The sequence below is a fragment of the Notolabrus celidotus genome, chromosome 9 (genome assembly GCF_009762535.1).
Source record: "Notolabrus celidotus isolate fNotCel1 chromosome 9, fNotCel1.pri, whole genome shotgun sequence".
Classification (NCBI taxonomy): Eukaryota; Metazoa; Chordata; class Actinopteri; order Labriformes; family Labridae; genus Notolabrus; species Notolabrus celidotus.
Genome location: NC_048280.1, coordinates 17,143,485 through 17,164,707, shown reverse-complemented (window position 1 = coordinate 17,164,707; position 21,223 = coordinate 17,143,485). Strand labels below are relative to the sequence as shown.

The window sequence follows — 21,223 nt, the reverse complement described above, 5'->3', positions numbered from 1 at the left end:
TCAGGAAAATCAGTCTGCAGCTTTGGAGAAACATCACATAAGTCACCACTAGGGAGCAATAGTACGCTTGTTTTGATCAGGGACCTTTCTTTAATTACTCCTTTTTCTCCCAGCTGCTTGAAGATTCAAAGGAAAACATCTGCAGTACTTAAAATCTATTCAAGTACTGTAATGATTCAAAACATTGTTCTCATTCATGCATGAACAGAAAAGGGTGCAAACAATTTAACATAGTGAGTTCCTTAAAGAACAGATTAAATGCATGAATGAATCACTTGTTTTTAAAGCTAGATATGGATTTTTTTATTGGTATAACGTTGTGCGCATTCTGTTTTATTCCCTCATCAAGCACATGTGTGTAACATTTTATTGAACCTGAACGAAGACTGCATCTTGTAGTCGTTACGTTTCTTTAGTAGATAGTTCTCGACAAGAGCTTCAAAGAAAAAAATATCATCAGAGGGAGATGGAGAAGGCCATTCTGACTTAAAGTTTCTCTTGACAGCCGTGCTGAGAAATGCCTATGAAGGCTATTGATCTGTGCGTCTGATGCAGGCATAGGAGTTTGACTTATAATGATGGGTAATGGATAAACAATCAGCAGGGTCATTCTGATGGAGAACAGGGATGATCTGGGAGGAAGAAGTATGTGTGACTTTTTGCTTGCTTGGGATTTATTTCTTGCATGTCTCCATTGTTAGAAACATACAGTGCTGCCCCAAACACAGAACAACATGCAAATGTACAGTGTGTTGATGTGTACAGGAGATTCTAAGTGGATGGAACAACTTCACAGAATAAAAACGTATTTGATTGTGTGTGTAAGTGGGCTTTAGCACTTGCATCATTTTCTTTTTCCCCAGTTGTACTTTCTTTGTAAGTGTGTGTTTTTTGTGTGTTTATATGTGTGCACACAATATACCTGAAAGAATCCTGGAGGAACTGGTCCCACTGGCATGCCATCTCCTGGGGGAAGGTTCCCAAGAACAGGACTGGGAGCTGCTGCAGCACTCTAAAAATGTAACCACATACAGACACACATGTAAGTACCTAAAGTGTGTACTAGAAAAAGTGAAATTCACAACATAGGCAGTGTATGATCTTAAAGGTCTTCGCTCAGTAGTGGCAGTGGTAACTACAGTAAGTACAGTCAAATGTAGCACACATGGAACATTTTTTGGTTCTCAGCAAATTCTAATATTCATTTTTTTGAGACTAAAGGGGGTAAAAAGGTACATGTCACGACACTTCATGTACTTGACAGCTCAGTTATTGGAAATATGACAAATCCATGCTCAATCATCTGCTATTTTTGCCTCAATTTGTCAGTCCGTGCCTGTGCTACAGCACCTCTCCTGAACAACCCACAACTGCAGCAACACAGGCATCATATAAACAAAGAAAAAAACACAGCACCCACAGTATCTTCCCTCATGTCTCACTTGCTGTCTCTCTCACTGCAGGGTATTTCCTGTTTCTGCAGATGCCCTGCCATGCTGGCCCAGGTTTATTTTTATACCTTATGTTTTTGTTGTGCTTTCCCCAGACGGGCGGAGCTGGCACATTTCAGCACAGCCTTTGTCTGCTTCCTGTGGCATTGTACTACTAACTAACCCGGGGCTACCACCCAGCCCTGGCCTCTTCCTCATCCTCATTAGAGCAGACAACTTGCAGTGTGGGAGAGTGTACATCCATATATATGATAATGTGTGAGCAGTGAGCACATAAAGCCAGCACGCCTCTGTCTGTGAGGATTGTTGTTTTTTTTTTTTCAGAGTCTGCCCACTCTGTTCTATTTCTCTGATCTCCCCTCTCGCTTTCCCTCTCTCTCTGAAGGCATCGGCTGGGTGTAAAGAGCTCCAGTGAAATTCACCCACAGTCTCTGAAGTTTCCGCCAGCTGACTTTTTAGGTCAGACAGGAACAAGGTTTAATCAGAGCTGAGATAAAAGCAGACTGACGACACTCCTGTATCCTCCTCTACTCCACCAGTACCCTCACTATTCCCTCAGCTCCCTTGTTCGCCTTCATATCTCCCAACCGTTAATGTTCTGCTGTAGGGAACAGGACGCTGTGTAGCTTTTTAAATCCATACTCCACTGCAAACAGAGCCTGTTTCTGTCTCTGCAGACAAACGTACAGATGGACACAGATGGATATTGTATGTCCACGGTTCAGTGGCGAGAGACTGGATTTAGTTCGTTTGTTTGTTTGTGTGTGTTTGTCTTCGTGTACAACACCATACACAGCATCAAGTGTGTGTTGTAATTTTGTACGTTGTTTTCCCTTTCTTTCCCTCTGCCTTCTCGCACCCTGGATTACCCAGAATGCCTTCCCTCCCTGGCAGCCTGGAGGTCTGCTGAGTTTGCCTTCACGCTCAGAGAACAAGAGAGAGAGAGGGAAAGTGGAGAAAAGAGGACAAAGCAGAGATTATGAGCGTGCATTTGAAAACGTGTGTGTGAGTGTGTGTATGTGGAAGTACTTGAGTGCGCTGTATATTGGTTTGTGAAGGAAAAGTAGAACTTGGGGAGGAACCAAAAATCTACCTGACGTGCTGACAAAGCAGCATTTTCCAAATACAACAAAACATAAAAACAACCTGAAAGACCTGCACCACCACGCATGGATGGAAAACAACTTCTCTGGTACTGAGAGTCTCTTTTGATTATGACAAATCAGATTGACTCAAATGGCATTAGAGAATCAGGATGAATCACTGACTAGGATTCATAAATCCTCTTGAGATGAGGACCTACGAAACTTTTCCCCAGTTTGTTCAAAATTCCCGCAGCAGGATATAAAGTTAGTCTAAAACCTGAACTTCTATGTCTGTGCAGTTAATACTAAGCTAATCCCAGCAATCTGTTCTCTTGGCTTTGAAACAGGAGTACTGGCTCAGCTCTGTCACATGAAAAAGTCTACTCCAAGTCCCACCAAGTTAACTTTGCAACATATTAGCTGTGTGAATATTTTCATAAAACTTTCAGCAAGAAAGGAACCAGAATACTTCCAAAAGGTGCTGCACTGTCTTTGTGATACTACAAATCGGATTTGTGATTTGCTTTTTTAACATCAAGCCAAGGGCAAAGAATGAAAAGTAAGGTTTTAAATTTACAGTCAAAGGGTATTTTATCTGCAAATCTATATAAAGAAGGGAATGAATATGCACTGAAGCAAAAATGCTACACTTTTAAGAATGCCACAAGGCTCTTATCATTGCAACAGTAGCTAATAAAAAGCGCATTGATAGCTACTGATCTGTCAACAGAAATGCCAGATATAAATTGCGGTTGATTAAAAAACATTACTGCTACAGTTTGTCCACCAGAGAGCATTGACAAGATCATTATTCAATTACACAGTGACACATGAAGACAGAATATAAATATTTGTTTAGGAACAGTCTTTGATCATGTTCCCATTGCTAAGCACACATAAAAATCATAATTTTATTAGAAAAATAGATAAATGCAGCCGTTATGAATTTTTTTTTTTATGATGCTTAATGTAAAAATCCTCTGCCAATATACTATAACCATTGTTTTACACCTGTAATACAGTGTTTGTCGAGGTCTTGTAAAGCACAATATCTGTGGGGAGATAATTAAACCATTCACATGTTGAACTTCATACTACAGACTAAGACTTGAAAGCTGACTTTAAAGCTCCTGTGAGTAACTTTTGGGTTGTGTTGGCCCCCTGTGGACAAAACACTTTGTTTTATCTCTTTCATGATCTTGTCCTGCTCATGCATAATTTGTTCGTTTCATAACCTGCCTTTAACTCCTCACAATGGCTTTAACTCTAGTAAAGTAATAAGAAGGGAATCAATTAATTCATTCAAATTACACTGATTGGTATGATAACAAGACAAGTGCTGATTCAAAGCATAGCTGGCCACCAGTCGATAAAAGGATCTTTTTACTTAACGAGAGCCTGTATCTGAAGAATGATTTGAGCACTTAATGATTATTCCATTTGTAACAACTTGAAATTGTTCTTATAAATGCTGATAATATCTAAATCAAACATACTGACGTGCTAAGACCTTCAGTGTACTCCCCCATTCAAAATCCATGTGGTGGCTAATGGCATGTTGATAATTGTATTGACAGTGAGATTGCACAGCTTCACCTCCTGTAATGTGACCACATCAACACAAAGCAATTAGCTCAACAGCGTAGTGACCGGCAAATTAACATTCGTCCCTCTTACACTTGTGTAAACGACTCTGAATTAGACTCAGTGATTCACTGCCAAGCTCAACATATTTCAGCACTTAACCTTTGTGAACATCAAATAAACAGCGATTGTTACACTCTGTTAATGAGGCCATCATTTACACTTCTCACACATCAGTGTTTACACTTTACTGACAAGGCCGAGGGAGAGGAACAATGAGACACTGCGCTGATTGAATCATTGTTTACTCTATTGTGTGCATGTAACTGTCAACAACTGTTTGTATGTTGTGTGCCTCTGTACGATTTTGTCTGACATTAAAATAATCATAACACCTATATTAATATTAAAACTTATTGGACCACTTGCTTCATTACACTCTGACTTTTATCTGTTTTAAGTTTTGTCCTGTTACTCTTTTTATCATCTTCTTTTCTCTCTCTCTTCTGTTTGTGAGGAAACAGAGAGACTTAAATAACTTATATTACATGAGTCACAACAATGTTAAAATGTTAAATGTTTGCTCTTTGTGTGTCGTCGTCAGTATAATGATCCTGACATTTGTAGTCCCTGGAGTTGTAACCAGAAAGTGTTTGTGATGAAACCTGAGGCAGTGGAACAGCCCCTACATGTGCTCAGATGAACACCTGCATCCCCTGGCCAACTCATTTGTTGTATAAATTATTCAAACCTACAGCCTCCAGCAGAGCGACATAGTACACTAGACATACACAACATTACGTGTAGTACAGTGCAGAGCAACATCACTTCAGCACAAGGAGCAAAAGACAAACTGACCACAAAAACAAGACAAAATCGGTTGAGGCAAAAGTCTCTACTTTTGATTGTTGATGACACTCATGGTCCAGTGTGTGTAAAAAAAGAATCATTAACTGATATGATTAATAATTTCAAAATCCTAAAGATAAATGCAGACATATTATAGTATGTCATATGTATCGCTTAATTCTAAATGAGTCCCCACACTAACATACGCATACTGGTTAAAATTTTAGATGCTCTTATTTTCTGGAAGTCGTTGTGTGAGTGCTGATATGCAAGAATCATTATGGACGAAACTACAAAAAGAATGAAAACAAAGCAGATTGAAAACATTCCATGTAAAGTGATCAAGACATGATGTGTTCCTGCAGAAAAGAACCAGAAACACTGAGATGTGTTTCAATTACACTTTTTTTAAAAACTTTACAACCTCATCAGACTCTCCTTACTACATTCACAGTACACTAATCCCATCAGGCTAAAAGGCTTAATGAGATAACTTTCAAACTCTTTCATCCCTATATGTTTACCCATTGTGTTCCTCATTAATGTGTGTGCTTAATGCATGCATGCTTTGTGTGTATGTCTGTGTGTGTTTGTGAAGGTGGGGAGAGTCATTTTCATTCAATACTTCTGAGACTCAGAGACACTCAGAGATTCGTGAGTGGAATCTCAAAAGGCTGTCTGTCTGTCCCTGTCTCTCTCTGTCTCTCTCTCTCTTTCTGTCTCTACCTGCATCCTTGTCTGCTTCCCCCCCCTCTCTGTCTCTCACAGGCACACATATCAGCTCATTTTTTTGAGGATTCATATACCAGTCCATGACAATATGATTCTACCACCCACCAGGAAGCAGACTCAAAGCTCAGGCCTACTGGTTCTTTATTTTTCTAGTTGTCACCATCTTTCCATCATTGTTGTTTACACACTTTAAGAGTGATACAGTTGCATGGAGGGAAAAATTAATTCATAATCATCACTGTGTAAATACTTAAAAACCAAGCCCATGTGTATTTACACAGACAGATATAGATATAAGTTTGGCATTTGGGGGGCAGTGTTGGGGTGTGTGGGGTTGCTGCTGAGTCTCAAGGCCACACACTATAAAACAGGATCTACAAATTGACAAACCACACAGGAAGGAACTCCGTCCCTCCTCCCTCCCTCCCTCCCTCCCTCCTCTTTCCCACTCCCTCCATCCTCTCAAATGCCATTAGTCCACTTCCTGAACAAGAGAGGGGGAAAAAGTAGATGCTACCATTCTTTAGACACACACACGCACACACACACACACACACACACACACACACACACACACACACACACACACACACACACACACACACACACACACACACACACACACACACACACACACACACAAAGTGTAAACACACATAGAGTCACAAACAGACACACCTTAACATACAGTATTCACACACCGTGTGAGAGTGGATATATAATATGATTGATTTCTGAGGTGTAAACACACAAACATAACTTTTTAGCCAGTCAGTAAACTGTAAACTCAAATATATCTGTGCGTAGTTGTTTTAACAGAAAGCACAGTAAGGAAAAGTGGAAGTCAAAGAGACAGGGAAAGAGAGAGAAGTAGAAATGTGTTTAACAGCGCAGAGATGAGAATGGATGTCCTCTGCTTTTTAACCATGTATTATTCACAGTCTCCCGTGGTGACCAGAGACAGATCAACACGCTCCACTGTCCAATCTGCAGCAAAAACTTGCTTTTCCATTTCAAGGCAGACAGGCTTAAAATCAACCTCAGGCAGTCAAATCTCCCTTTCTTAACCATATGTCGCACCAGTACACCACAGCAGCAAGTGTTAAAAAATGTTCTCTCTGTACAATTTATCTGGATCTCTACTGTGAGGCTGTTAAGCTCACTGTTGAAACTGTGAGGATATCTATGCAACTGTCTGTTAGCAGAACATTAACATTGATTAAATTGCTTTTAGTGATATTTCAGTTTGTCTCCTTTATAGCCCTGCTTTATTCCTTTAGTTTGTCATCAAATATCACACAAAGCCAAATAAACAGCAATGAATTGCTCCTTCGAGTGTTGCCTATGTAACCCCAAACTTAGAGTAGTATTTGCTAAAAGGTACAATGGCCATCTGCTTCGAGTGTTCAGTGAGACTTAATTTTAATAAAAAAGTAAACCATCTTAAAATGATTTTCTGGATTCACATCTGAGGTTTGAAGGTGGGCTTGGGACTTGGTTTTAGTGCTCTGTCCTTCTCCTCAGACATTACTGTGGTGTTACTGGCAAAGGTAGAAATACAGGCCAAAATAAATAAATATACAACCAAGTTTAAAGAGTCTAGATCCCAGAAGATGAGCCTTTGTAGGACAGAAATTGGGGGCAAAGAGGTCACCTGTTTTATCATAAGCAGATTATCTATTATAAGTAAAAGTTCCCACCATTACCCATGTGCTCTCTAGTGTAACATCACAGGTGATAACCAGGTAAAATGGCAGCATAATGCTAATCTATTTGGTCTCCCTGGGTGATTATAGGTCGGTTGATATCAGCTGCACAGGGGTTGACAGTGAGGCGGGGGACTGGCCGTGTTTCCTTTATCACTTTATGTCATTATCGACCCTTGTAAACATCTCTGAGGCAGCACACAGCTGTGTAATATGTGAGGTGGAGCAGCAGGCCGATGCACTGTCAGATACACATACAGAGCTGAAAATGATAGTCACTTTGGTGCTGGGTAGAAACACTCCTTACACACCACTATCTCACTGCTTCTAACAACACTGAGGGTGATAAGAAAGATGGACAGAACACAGAGAGGAGGAAACAGTAGATAGACACAGAGAAGTGTTGAAAGCAACAGCCTGACATGAAAGTCGTGTGTGTCTATGTATGTGTATCTGACCTGATCAATGCAAAGACTGAAGATTGAATCAGCTTAAAGATTATGTGATCTTTAGAAGTGGACCAACCCAGGACTTTTAACAATACTACTACATGGACAGTCTTCTAGATCATTTTGAAAATCTGAAGTGTAATAACTTTGTTGTAATAAAATCCATATCACTATAGGACCCTATCCTTTGGACCCTATCCTTTGTAAATGAGTGAATTTTTAACCTCTACATTTTTATTTTATTATTATTAAAAACATAGAGGAGTTCAGAGTATTTTTTACCTGATATGGTCATTAAAGTAATGTGGACCACACTTGATCATTTTTGTGTTTTCCACATTTAAACACTCTTGATATCAGCAGCATCATCAAACTTTAAAGCCAGCAGACAGTTGAAGAGAAACAGGAAATGCAGGGAGCAGAGAGTGGGGGAAGACTTGCAGCAAATGGTTGAGCCTTCGACTGCTGCGACGAGGACCGTAGCCTCTCTATATGGCGCACACTTAGAACCCTAGACCGACAGTGCCTTTTTAACATGGAATATTATGAAAATTTAACTGAGAATTTTTTCTTCATTCAAACATGAATTGCTTTCTAAAACATTTTTGTTTTTCAGCAGCACGTTCTATGATACTTCTTTCTTTTAATATGTGTTTCATTCATTACAGAGCTGTTTTTCTTATGTTCATTAATGAGTTTATATGAAAATATATTACACTGACTGTTCCGGCCTTTCTGGCAATGACAAAATTAAAGTGGTTTACTTGTTGAAGTAGATCATGGTGTAACTGCAGAGATGGAAAAGCTAAGTGGAATAAAAAAACTGGTTGATCTGTTGATATGCAGACAAAGAGAGAATAAGAAGTCACTTGTTGTGTCTCCTCTTACAGTTGTTCTAATGCTAAAAGGCCAGACACAGAAGCAGGAGATAAGGATATGGGCGTCTACAACAGCAAAAAACCCACAGGGGGTTAGTTGGGGTCAAAGAGATAACATGCCGGTCTGATCATGTCAGCATTCTCGTTTTGCCCTCATGATCTGCTTCTGTAGTCCTGTCACTGCTCGGTCTCTGGATCATTCACTTTAATCCCTTTCATATCTACAATTTTGTGAGGTGACTGCTGTGTAAACTGTGTGGTAATCCAATGTATAAATCCAGGTGACTTTTAAGGCTTTGAAAACATACAAACTCAGTCTCTTATTAGATTTAAATTGAAGTGTTCTTGAAGCTTGCTGGGTGAAGATGCATGACTGAAAGCTCAGAAATCACTCAATCATCTTCTCCTGTACCCTCACAGACACAATGCGCCTACCTGAGCCCTTTTTTCATAATCATGAATACACGCTTCAAACTAAAGCTACTCTTCATTCTCATTCCTCATGTTCTCATTTGTTCACCTGCCCTCAGTTAACCTCTTCCCTCCACTCTGCGCAATGGCCCTGTCTTTATCCATTCCCACAACATATGCCAACATCACATTAACACTCCACGTCTGCATGTCCAAACACGCATGTGACATGAGTCAGTACAACACGCCAGTGGAAAAACATACTCCTTAGAGACCAGTGGTCTGCATGCAACAGGCAAGCAAAAGAGGAAGGAAGATGATAAGACACAAAGAGGAATGCAGAAGAGCGGGAACAGCAGCAGAGAAAGGAGGGATGAAAAAGAGGAAATAATGCTGATGCGAAAGAGAGAGGATAGAGAGGTGTGGGCGGTGAAGGGGGGGGAAACAGGAGAGGGAAAATGGGAGGAACAGTTAGTGATTCAAGTGTTTTCCTAAAAAAGTGTTCAACACTGCTGCAGATCGTGACAACTATCTCTGCTCAACCTTTGGAAATTCCCGTTCTTTTTCTCCCTCCACACTCCACTCATTCTTCATCGCCATGGCAATGATGTTACAGTGAGTCACCTCCACATCGCCCTCTTCTTCAACACTGCCAGGAACGAACACGGGAGCGTTTGAGAGAGAGAGAGAGAGAGAGAGAGAGAGAGAGAGAGAGAGAGAGAGAGAGAGAGAGAGAGAGAGAGACGTATATATAGAAAGAGAGAGAAAAAGAGATAGAGAGAGAGAGAGAGAGAGAGAGAGAGAGAGAGAGAGAGAGAGTGAGAGAGTGGAGAAAGGGCTCTGTTTCCCTGGAAACAGATGGGGGTCTCCCCAGCCCCCATTGGTTCTCAACTGAATCAGTTTGTTACCCACAATGCTTAGAGCCGTCTGAGTCTCTGTTTCTAGGTGGACTCTGTCCTCTCTGTCTCTTCACATGCAGGTGCACAAACACACACAACACAAACACAAACTGGATACGTTTCTGTGTCCACATGTTCTCAGGTTGTATGATGTTAAGTAGGAAGCATCTTTCCAAAGCACGGGCTGATCTTGTTTTTGTTTTTGTTTCAGTTCTGATTGACTGAATTTGCAGCTGCTTTTGTGAACATTTTTGACAGCTGGGGAACTTTTTGTCTTATTTCCTGATAAATGAGGGTAATATAAGGAAGGAAAGGCCGCTGAAAAAAGTAAACAAAACCATCACTTTATAAGTACTTCCAGAAAGAGGTTAAATTATCATCAAAAGGTTCAGTACAGCTGGCAGTAATTGCAACAATGTGCAACAAAACACTGGAAACCAAGATATAGATGTTTCAGCTTGGACTGAAAGTCAGAAAAGTTGTGTTCAAACACGAACTGCTGGAGTTTGTTGAGAAGCAGATCTGCCTGAGAGGACAACTTCAGAGGAAAGAAAGTCCCACAGTCAATAACAAAGCATCAGGATGGCTGGATCGCTGAAGTAAAATATTGATTTTATTTGGTCTGGGCTGCAAAGAGCACCTCAGAGTAGGACTATGTATTGCAGAAGCATTGCAAAGCAGTGATAATGATAATGAAAATAATGATAATTTGTTAGACATGTTATTTATGACACGATCCTGTGTGCAGAGGGGACACCCCGGCCTGATTTTGGTACATTGGGTTTCCACAAAGATAAGGGGTTATCCTCAGGGAAGCAGGAACGCTTGAAATATAGTGTTTCCAGGGCACAAGAGGCTTTGCTTGTCTCGAGCTGCTGTGCTCGAGACTATTTAAACCTCAATGATTATAAATTTGATAATTGCATATTTTATTGCAAGTTTTCCAAAGTAAGGAAGGTTGGCCAGCATTTGTGCTCATAAAAAGTGAATAAGTGGCAAATCCTTTTTTTTTATAAGTAGCCAAACCAAAGCTTTGCAAAGGAGACCAAATAAACCAGCAAACATGTTCATGGTCAGAACAGGAGTGTGAAATAGTGTCCTTCTGACCCCTTTAACAGCAAACATTGACGCTGTCCATAACATGTTTCTCAGTGCAGACAGAAGCTGTTTACAGTGACACCTGAGGGCATCTTCCTGTCCTTCATCCTCACTCACAATCAGCAAAAGCACAAACATATACATTGGCTTCTTCACAGACCAAATCCAGACTCAGCTCTATTGGCAGTATTACAGTATGTGTACACATTAAAGTCAGTTTACTGTTATTTTCTTCCTCTTCAATGTAATGACAGAGAAATAAAATGACAGCCAAGAACAAGTGCAACAATCAAACAGTCAGAGTGCTTCAGGATGCAAATGAATAAAGCGCCGCTGTGTGTCATTACATATTTACAAATGTGTGTATCTATACAATAGAGACAGAGTGTGTGTGCTGCTGTTAAATTGAGCGGTGTGAATTCATTTCCATGCATGAGTGAGAGAGGATGAATGTAAAATGTAGCAGCTTGAGACGGAGGGTTTTTATCAAAAGAGGGTTGCTCTTGGCACTGCCTCTTGATCTCTTCTTCCCCTCGAACTGCTGTGTGCCTGCTATCTCCCACTGTGATGCCACACAATGATACCAAGCCGGCCTTGCTTTAAAGACTCGCCTGTAACACTTCTGCCTATCTATTGCACATTTTGTGTCTGCTGCTCACTGTCAACTTCATCCATCTGTTATTCAGGCTCACAGAGACAGCCAGCAGGTGTGTAATGACACAAGTTTTAAGTGGAATCTTACCAACTAACTAATTTTGGCCATGTTGTAAAACCTTACTTGAAAAACACGCCTCCAAATGTCTCCCTGGATTAGTCCACAGGGATCATTAGGCATTAAATGAATAATACAGAAAAGCAAATACAGCTTCAGCGCAACTTTTTTACTTTTTAACATTCAGACTTCCACATCCATAAAGGAAAAATCATTACTAATGTCAACATGTTGCCATCAAAATATAGCCATACTTTGGCTAAGTCCAGCAACAGATAATATGAGGCAGCAATTTTAAAAATCAGTTACTGGCATTACAACGTTAAAGCTTTTAGGTTGTTTTTTTAGTGGTTCATAATTTAATCAATATATTGGGTGATTGGAAGGTTGGTTTAACAAATGTTTAAAAATGTCAATTTGAGAACCTTTTCCTAGGGACCTTGATGTACAGGTCAGCTGCTTTCAAATGTTTCTGTCATTTGAAACTCCTGTAAGGAATTTTTGGTCTTGGTGCCCCCTGTAAACAAAGTGGTACCTCTTATCTCTTTGCTTATTTTCTTCTGTTCATGCATTCATGCATTAGTAGTGTTTTCTCAGCCTGCTTTCATTTAAAAGTCAAAAGTAGCACTGACTTTGAATCTTTGCTGTGGAATATGCTAACAAATAAGTCTGTTTGTAGCATTAGTAGATCCACCTGACAACTAACCAGCAGCGCTGTTCACAGGCATTAGAAATAACTAACTAGCACTAATCAATCTTTTGCTGATGGTTTCATTTACTTTTGTAGCTCAGAAGCATCTGTATTGAATTCAGTCCGATCATTACCAAGTAAAAATTACTCACAAAACACTGTGTCCTTTTAAGGAGTCATCAGCCATTGAGGTTAGGAACTGGCAAATTGACTGGCATTAACTTTTAAAACTAAAAGTAAAGGGAAATAGTTGGTCAAAGTGGATTTCTTTTTCAGAATCAATTTGTCAGCAGATTTTTTTGTGGGATATGTTAGAAAGGGTAAAACTATTCATCAGCTGTTCTGTACGTCTCAGTCTGCCTGCATTCAGTATTTTTAAATTTAAGGCCCATTCTTGCCTGTCACCCCGTGAGGCTTCACGCATGGCTGAATCTGATTCTGCCTCAGTGCTCTGGTTTCCTAATATTTTTCTACTTTTTATTTGACTAGTTTTTGCTTTGAACATGTTCTTTTAGGCTCTATTAGAATTAATCAAACATTCACAAAAACACAACAAAATAGCTAAAAACAAGCAGTGTGACAGTAAACGTTTAGGCAAAAACCAAAACAGCAGAAAATTTCAGTTTTCATCTTTTTTAAATTCATCTTGAATGCTTTATATACCAAAATTATGATTCATCCAGAAGGACACATTTTTAAACCAGCGACTGTCTTCAGTTAAGAAGCACATTCTTATCTAGAGGCTGCACAGCACAACCAGTACGACTGCTGGTCACTGATAATCTCATGAAATCAGGAGAGACCTATCTTTCCCTTGGAGTTTCAGTGTGTTTTCCTAAACTCCCCCAACTTTTTTAATTGGTCAGCCATTTTATCACAAGTCCACATCTTTGCCTTCTACACTGTCTCCTCCAGAGCTTCTGAAATAACTACAGTACACTCTTGGAAATGTTCACATATACACAGGACAGGTGCCACAAATCGATTGCATTTCAACTAAATAAAAAAAAAATTCAGTCCAGCAAGCATTTTTAAACAATCTAAATGCCATAATGTAGCAGATGAAATGCCGCATTAAAGCTCAATATTGTTTTCCTCCGGTTTTACAAGTAATTTCATGCTTCTTGAATCATTCTTGTTCTCATTTAATTTGTTCATATTTTGTTGGAGAACACATAAAATTGAGTGGGACACAAAGCCTTAGACCCATCTACTGTTCCTGGAGAAATCAGCTCAAAACATAATTAGCTTATGCTAATTTATGTGCTCTATTAAGATGTTAAGGTCAAGTTACAGTTCTCAACTTTCAAAGTCACAACCAGATCAGGTAACGCCTACAATAATCTTTGTGGATTGGTGTTTTCACCCTCATAGAAGGAAAAGTAGCATCCAGTGACTTTTGTCTCTAAGAAAGCTGTTTTCTGGCCAAGTGTAAGAATTCAAAAATAACTTGTTTTTATGACTGTGTGGTCTCTCACAAATGGAAACTGCTCATTTAGTGCAGAGAATACAATTTACAAAGCACTTAACAGAACTGTAAATGGCTTTTCTAATGCCTTAAAAGTCTTGTCTGAGGATGGAAATCAATAGCATCACATCTTTACTTTTCGTTTTTTAGTCTTTCATTTCTTACCGCTTTACCATTGGATTACAGGAATGATGTCATAGAGGACCAGCCTTAAGCACACACATCTGCTGATATGATCAATCTAACCAGTATGAACTATGAAGCCATATAGACTATTCTGTTGATGGAAACAGACGATGTAAAGAGACAGTTTCTGAGTCAGTTTTACTCAAAGCCATCTGTATCTGCGGTAGGTGGCTCAAACTGGGATAATAGCGCAAATCAAGTCAAAAGCCTTGTCACAATCCCATCAATTATCAAAGAAAAAAAGGACCTGAAGATGATGTGAATGGGCTCCTACATCTCCCTGGCATTAATTAGGACTTCAGTCAGTAATTAGCTATCTGAAAATAATTACCATCAAAATGTCTGATTAAAATCTCCATCATTCTCAAAGTCAGGAGACTGAAAGAGAGACATTGGCGTCAAATGAAGGCGTGCTACTTTTTCCAAAGACAGCCTCTGCAGTCGTCTCCCCATTTTGTTTTAATTGAGCGGCAGATACGTAGGTAGTACCTCTGATTGGATCTGAGGAGCGACGCAGCAATGGAACAGTTGATTGAAAGTGACCTTGGTCTAATTACAATTGGTCTAATTATAATTCTCTGATTACCACCCTGCAGGAAATGTTAGAATAAGTCGCTGGTGGCTCCTGCTAATGACATTAAGATACATGCATGATCAGATATGAAAAAATAACAAGATACTGATGAGGCATTTTTAGCACAATTACATGAGCCTTAAGTTTGAGTGATTTTGCTTTTGAAAAGTATTAAGTGTGATAAATCATTAAAAAAATGAAATTTCAGTCTTCTTGACTGTTAACTAATTTTCTCCTCCCATTATATCCACTCTCTGCGGTCTGTTTTTCTCCTCCTCTCCCCCGTCCCCCCAGGCTGAGGTTGTGTTGCCCTCCAGCTCCCTTCTTTGGAGCCAGGATGACATCATCACATAGCTGCCTCGTCCTTGGGAGTGCCTATTCATCACCCTGATCATCATCGCCAGCATCAGCAGCATCACCTGCGTACGCACACACATTTACACAAGCACATGCACCTATACTGCGAGGAGATAAAAGAGAAGAGAGTCACCACCAGTTTTGCAGGGTTGCAGGCCTGAAGGAAAAGAGGGAGAGAACCACAAAGATAGAGAGAATGAGAGAGAAAGAGAGAGTGGGGGTGTGAGGGGCAATCCTGCTGGGGTAGGCAGAAACCCCTGACCTGTGCTCCTCCAACAATACATCTCAATAAACCACAGAACAGACAAATCTGATGAGTCAGACTCAGGTTTCAGAGGAAAAAACAACAACATAAAGAGGAGAGAAACCCATCCCTCCTCCTCCAACTCACAAGCTCCTATGAGGAGAGCTACACCTCTTCCCTCTCAGTCACCAGCTAATCTAAAACTTCTCTCTGGCTCCGCTCACTGTATTCCTGTTACTGGATGGTGCATGACTGTATCAACTCATGCCTCAATGTGCAGGAATTACAGCGGTGAAGTGGAGCCACACTGAGAAAACACAGCAATAAACAATGTTTCCAGCACACAGGCTGCTGTCTGCCTGCCCAGTCTGCTCGTCAGCATAATGTGCTTCACAAGGATATGTGTGTGTGCAGCATTTTGGAGCTGCTGGTAGAACTCAATTAGTAGGTAGTATAAACACTCATCTGTTAGACTTTTACTCCTCTTGTTCACATATTCATTAACATCATTGCAAACATCAATTAAACAGCCCTTTAAATAATAGAGTTATAACAAGAATCATTATATATCTTAATTCAAACAACGAGTTGCAGAATTAAGATAACCAATCAGCGTTCAGTCTAATGTTCTGATCAGTGTTGTAGTACTTAAGCCCAGGACTTGGACTCAAGTTTTACTCAAGTCCTGACTGTCATTACTTGGAGTGCAACATGAGAATTTACAGCTCTCTGACTCAGAAGATGGAGAGGATGGATTGTCTACTGTTAGATTTTTTTTTTTTTGTAAGGTGCTCATGATTCAGTATTGAGCAAGGGATGGCGCATGCCTTAATTTTCTTATGCATTCATACGTCATGTTGGTTCTATGGCTTGTGGATTGCAGCATGCTCAATACCATATGTTAAAGAACCATGTATGAGGATTCAGGGACCAGCTCAAACTTTTACAGACATCTCTTTCAGATGGCCCAGAAAAGAAAGTGTCATGATCAAGTTATTTAGACTGTGTTGACAAAGTTACTGCTAACAAGCTAATGGTAATGTTAGCCTCTAAAGTAACTACAACTGAGTCCAAAATGTTTGGTTAGTTATAATTCTAATTAATAGTTGGTACGTTACAGATATGATTATTTTTTAGTACATTAGAAAGACTCTTTAGTGATCCCACTGCAGAAAAAATGACAAGTGACCTTATCAAGAGAGGCATGGCGTGCAACACCCGAAGGTGAAAAGTTTGGATTGAAACAGGAGTCTTATAAATCTTCAGATATGATGATTTTCTCCTCAGTGAATTAGAGCTTAACACTGGAGAGAGACTCAACTTGGACTTGGAAGGTTTGGTGACTGAACAACAACACTGGTTCTGATGAAGGTTGGTTAAACCTGATATTGTAGGTGTAAAAACAATGAATATAATCAGAAGGTATCAGCTCTTAATCCCCAGTCTGATTTTATTTGCTTCGATATATAAGTTATTGCCATGAAACAACTGTAACAGTGGGCGACAGAGTTGCAGTTCCACCAAGCAACACATGGATGTTGCAATGATCCCAGTCACTCTTTTTATGAATGAGGGAGCCTTAACATTTCAAGCTGTGTATGGTTAAAGAATGAAAAGCACAGATAATACAAAGAAGGAAATACAAACAGGTGAGGAGTTATCTGAATTGCCATGACAGGAAATGGTCAGTCGTGGGTTGTTATTTTATTTTAAAAAACAGTTTTGCGTCTACAAATCATGATTAAGGCTTTTTCAAAGTATTTAGTCTTAAACAAATCATTGGGAAATATCCCAGAATACCTACGGACATAAAATACTACAGAGCTGTGAATTAATACAGCAACTTTTAAAACTATGTAGGTTATTTCCTTCATCATTTAACAATGATATGGTTGGTTTAAGGTAACTGTTCATATCATGCCAGCTTTTGTTCAGAATCTACATTTGTTTTTCAGTCACCATCTTATTTCATGCAGCTACTTGTTATCATAAAGTCTTTGGCTGTTGGTTAAGACAACAGACAAGGTTATGTAACCAGCTGCCAGCTCATTTAGTCCAAAGAAACAGACAAACTTGTTTGTTTACTTCAAAATGTGAGTGTCCATATATCTCCCAGCAACCTTCAATAATGAGAAAAATGCCATGGGGCCAGAATGAGAAAAGGGGCGACATCAGTGAAGACTCACATAGTCATGGAAGGCCTTGGCCTCGCTGGAGTGTTCACATGTATCTCTTCTCTCTGGAGCTGCGCAGTACAGGTCCCAGAAAACACTACAACACACAGAGATACAATCAATGACAAAAAAGATGGCAGACGAGAAACATTAGAGCCTGACCGATAAATCACAATAATCCATTTTAGATGCAGAGCAATCCAGCTAGAAGCAATAAGTAGGATTTTATTATCTTAATTTTAATGGATAACTCTATGTGAAAGCAGTGCAATATTCAAATAGCAACCTGAAGAGGACAATTACTGACATGACATGAGAATAAATGAAAACCCAGGAGAGGGAGGAAAAATTGAGATTTTAACTGGAGTCATAAGACACGCAAACACTTACCACCACCATGAGTGGAGGAACCCCGGAGGTTCTCCTAATGTGATGTTTTTCTCCCATCGGATCTGCACACGAACACACAGACAAGTGAGATGATGCTTCAGAAACATATCCAGCATAAAGACTTGCCTGACATCTGAATAACAGGTTTTACAAGGTATAAGAGGGTGCATGGGAATTCTTATAGCACATGCCGTTATGTAATTATATTATGATTCTCATGCCTTGGATTCATGATTGGATAAGTGAGTTTATGTGTGCCTGAAAGCTTGTCTTTTCACGAGTAAGTGTGTGAGAGTGTGCGTGAAAAGGTGTCTGTGTGTGTGTGTGTGTGTGTGTGTGTGTGTGTGTGTGTGTGTGTGTGTTCATTGTGTTAGGAGATTTGCAGAGTCTGATGTCTGAGACATGTACAGACCTGCAGAGATAAATCAAACCCTTGTACGACCCACACACCCCTCAGTCTGACACTCCTTCCTATCAGCTGTACTGCTTCCTGTGTTAAATTAACTTTTTGTTAATTACTCTTCTTTTGTCATAACCCCTTTTATCCTGTATCACATCTTACTTGTTTTTTTCATAGTATAACTTCCACTCTGTCCTTTATTTACCTCTGCTCCATCACTTATTCCATCCTTTCTGTCATGCCCAATTGACCAAATGAGACATGAGTGTTCTTGAAATGGACTACTCTGTACAGCCTGCTGTTTGATCATGTCATAGGGCAGAGTGGTTGCTCACATCTCTAACACCCTCAGACCATGATTAATGCATGCTATCATTGAAGAGGACATTGTGCAATCATTTAAAGGTTCTCATGAACCTGACAGTGCATCCACACCAACATTCCTTAAAAGCCATAAGAGTGTTGCATTTGACACTTATTGACAAAAAAACTGACTGGACTAGTTGTGCAGAAGGCAAAAAAGAGAACTTCAGAAGTTGAAATTTCTGCTACTTTCTTACCTGTTTTTCTAACTCAGTCAACTCAAAGGACCAGGAAATTAAACCATTATTTTGCAGGATGGCACAGAAAAAAAAAAAATTCATATCCAGCACCTCTGTGTAGTGACAAGTTCATTGAATGCTTTCAGGGTTTAGAATCAACACTAGCAGAGCATTCCTGCTGTATTGTAATCAAGCGAATCAACATTAAATAAACCCCAACCAAACCTCTGTATCTACGAGAACCAGTCCTCAAATGAAAAGTTTGTATTTTGTTATGTTTGAAAAAGATGGATATTAGATCAGGTGATGCCAAATGTCTGTATGTCATGTTAAACAAGAGCTCATATGAGTAGGATGTTTAAAGTTCCAAGCCCAGAAGTTCCATAAAAAAAATCACAGTTAACTAATTTGGGATTCCAAATTTGTCTGATCATGCTAGGCTAACTTTTTCACTGGTTTTACCTAAACAAGTAACCTAAGGTCCCCAGGTAAGATGAGGGATAACAAATTGGTCTCTGTTTACTATAGAAATTTTAAACATGCTGCTGGTTTGCCTGCATAAGCATGTTTCTCTGAGCAACCTGGTCACCTCAGTGATTTTAAAGAGGCTCACTGTTTGAAATTGAATTCATTCTTTCAAAATTGAGTCTACATTTTGTATGGTAAATGTTCTGTGTGAGAACAGAAAGACTTAAAGATGTACAGTCATGGCCAAAAGTTTTGAGAATGACACAACTATTAATTTTCACAAAGTCTGCTGTTTTAGTTTTTATAATGGCAATTTGCATATACTCCAGAATGTTATGAGGAGTGATCAGCTCAACTGCAATTAATTGCAAAGTCCCTCTTTGCCTTGAAAATGAACTTTATCACCAAAAACACATTTCCACTGCATTTCAGCCCTGCCACAAAAGGACCAGCTAACATCATTTCAATGACACACAGGTGTCACACACATTAACACAGGTGTGGGTGTTGATGTGGACAAGGCTGGTGATCAATCTGTCATGATTGAGTGACTGGACACTTTAAAAGGAAGATGCTGCATGACACCATTGTTCCTCATCTGTTAGCCATGGTTACCTGCAAGGAAACACGTGCAGCCATCATTGCATTGCACAAAAAGGGCCTAACAGGGAAGTTTATAGCAGCGAGTAAGATTGCACCTCAGTCAACCGTCTATCCAATTATCAAGAACTTCAAGGAGAGAGGTTCAATTGTTGCCAAACAGGCTCCAGGGCGCCCAAGAAAGCCCAGCAAGCGCCAGGAACGTCTCCTGAAGGTGTTACAGCTGCGGGATCGGGCCACCACCAGTGCAGAGCTTGCTCAGGAATGGCAGCAGGCAGGTTTGAGTGCATCTGCACGCACAGTGAGGCGAAGACTTTTGGAGGAAGGCCTGGTGTCAAGGAGGGCAGCAAAGAAGCCACTTCTCTCCAGTAAAAACATCAGGGACAGACTGATATTCTGCAGAAGGTACAGGGACTGGACAGTTGAGGACTGGGGTAAAGTCATTTTCTCTGATGAATCCCCTTTCCGATTGTTTGGGGCATCTGGAGGAAGGCTTGTTCGGAGAAGACGAGGTGAGCGCTACCATCAGTCCTGTCTCTTGCCAACAGTGAAGCATCCTGAGACCATTCATTTGTGGGGTTGCTTTTCGGTTAAGGGAGTGGGCTCTCTCACAATCTTGCCTAAAAACACAGCCATGAATAAAGAATGGTACCAGAACGTCCTCCGAGAGCAACTTCTCCCAACCATCCAAGGGCAGTTTGGTGATGAAGAATGCCTTTTCCAGCATGATGGAGCACCTTGCCATAAAGCAAAAGTCATAACAAAATGGCTCGGGGAACAAAACATTAAGATTTTGGGCCCTTGGCCAGGAAACTCCCCAGATCTTAATCCCATTGAGAACTTGTGGTCAATCCTCAAGAGGCGGGTGGACAATCAAAAACCCACAAATTCTGACAAACTCCAAGCATTGATTATGCAAGAATGAACTGCCATCAGTCAGGATATGGTCCAGAAGTTGATTGACAGCATGCCAGGGAGAATTGCAGAGGTCTTGAAAAAGAAGGGTCAACACTGCAAATATTGACTTATTGCATGAATTCTGTGTAATTCTCAATAAAAGCTTTTGATACTTATGAAATGCTTCTAATTGTATTTCATTATACCATAGAAACATCTGACAAAAACACCTAAAAACCCTGAAGCAGCAGACTTTGTGAAAATGTAATATTTGTGTCATTCTCAAAACTTTTGGCCATGACTGTAGGAACAGGAAAAAATGAGCATCAGAGGCTCAGTCAAGGGTCAAGTGATGCTCTGAGAAAGGTTTTGAAGAGG

The 21,223-nt window shown here is 40.0% G+C and overlaps 1 protein-coding gene across 1 annotated transcript in view; it reads right to left on the bottom strand.

Annotated features, from left to right (window-relative positions):
• si:ch211-130m23.3 (uncharacterized protein LOC558547 homolog) overlaps window positions 1-21,223 on the bottom strand; it is a 62,879-nt gene that overhangs the window by 12,066 nt on the left and 29,590 nt on the right. The window contains exons 3-5 of the mRNA XM_034692821.1: window positions 17,939-18,000; window positions 17,561-17,645; window positions 923-1,012 (exon numbers count right to left, since the gene is read on the bottom strand). Coding sequence (XP_034548712.1) covers window positions 923-1,012; window positions 17,561-17,645; window positions 17,939-18,000 — 237 coding nt within the window. The remainder of the gene's footprint in view (window positions 1-922; window positions 1,013-17,560; window positions 17,646-17,938; window positions 18,001-21,223) is intronic.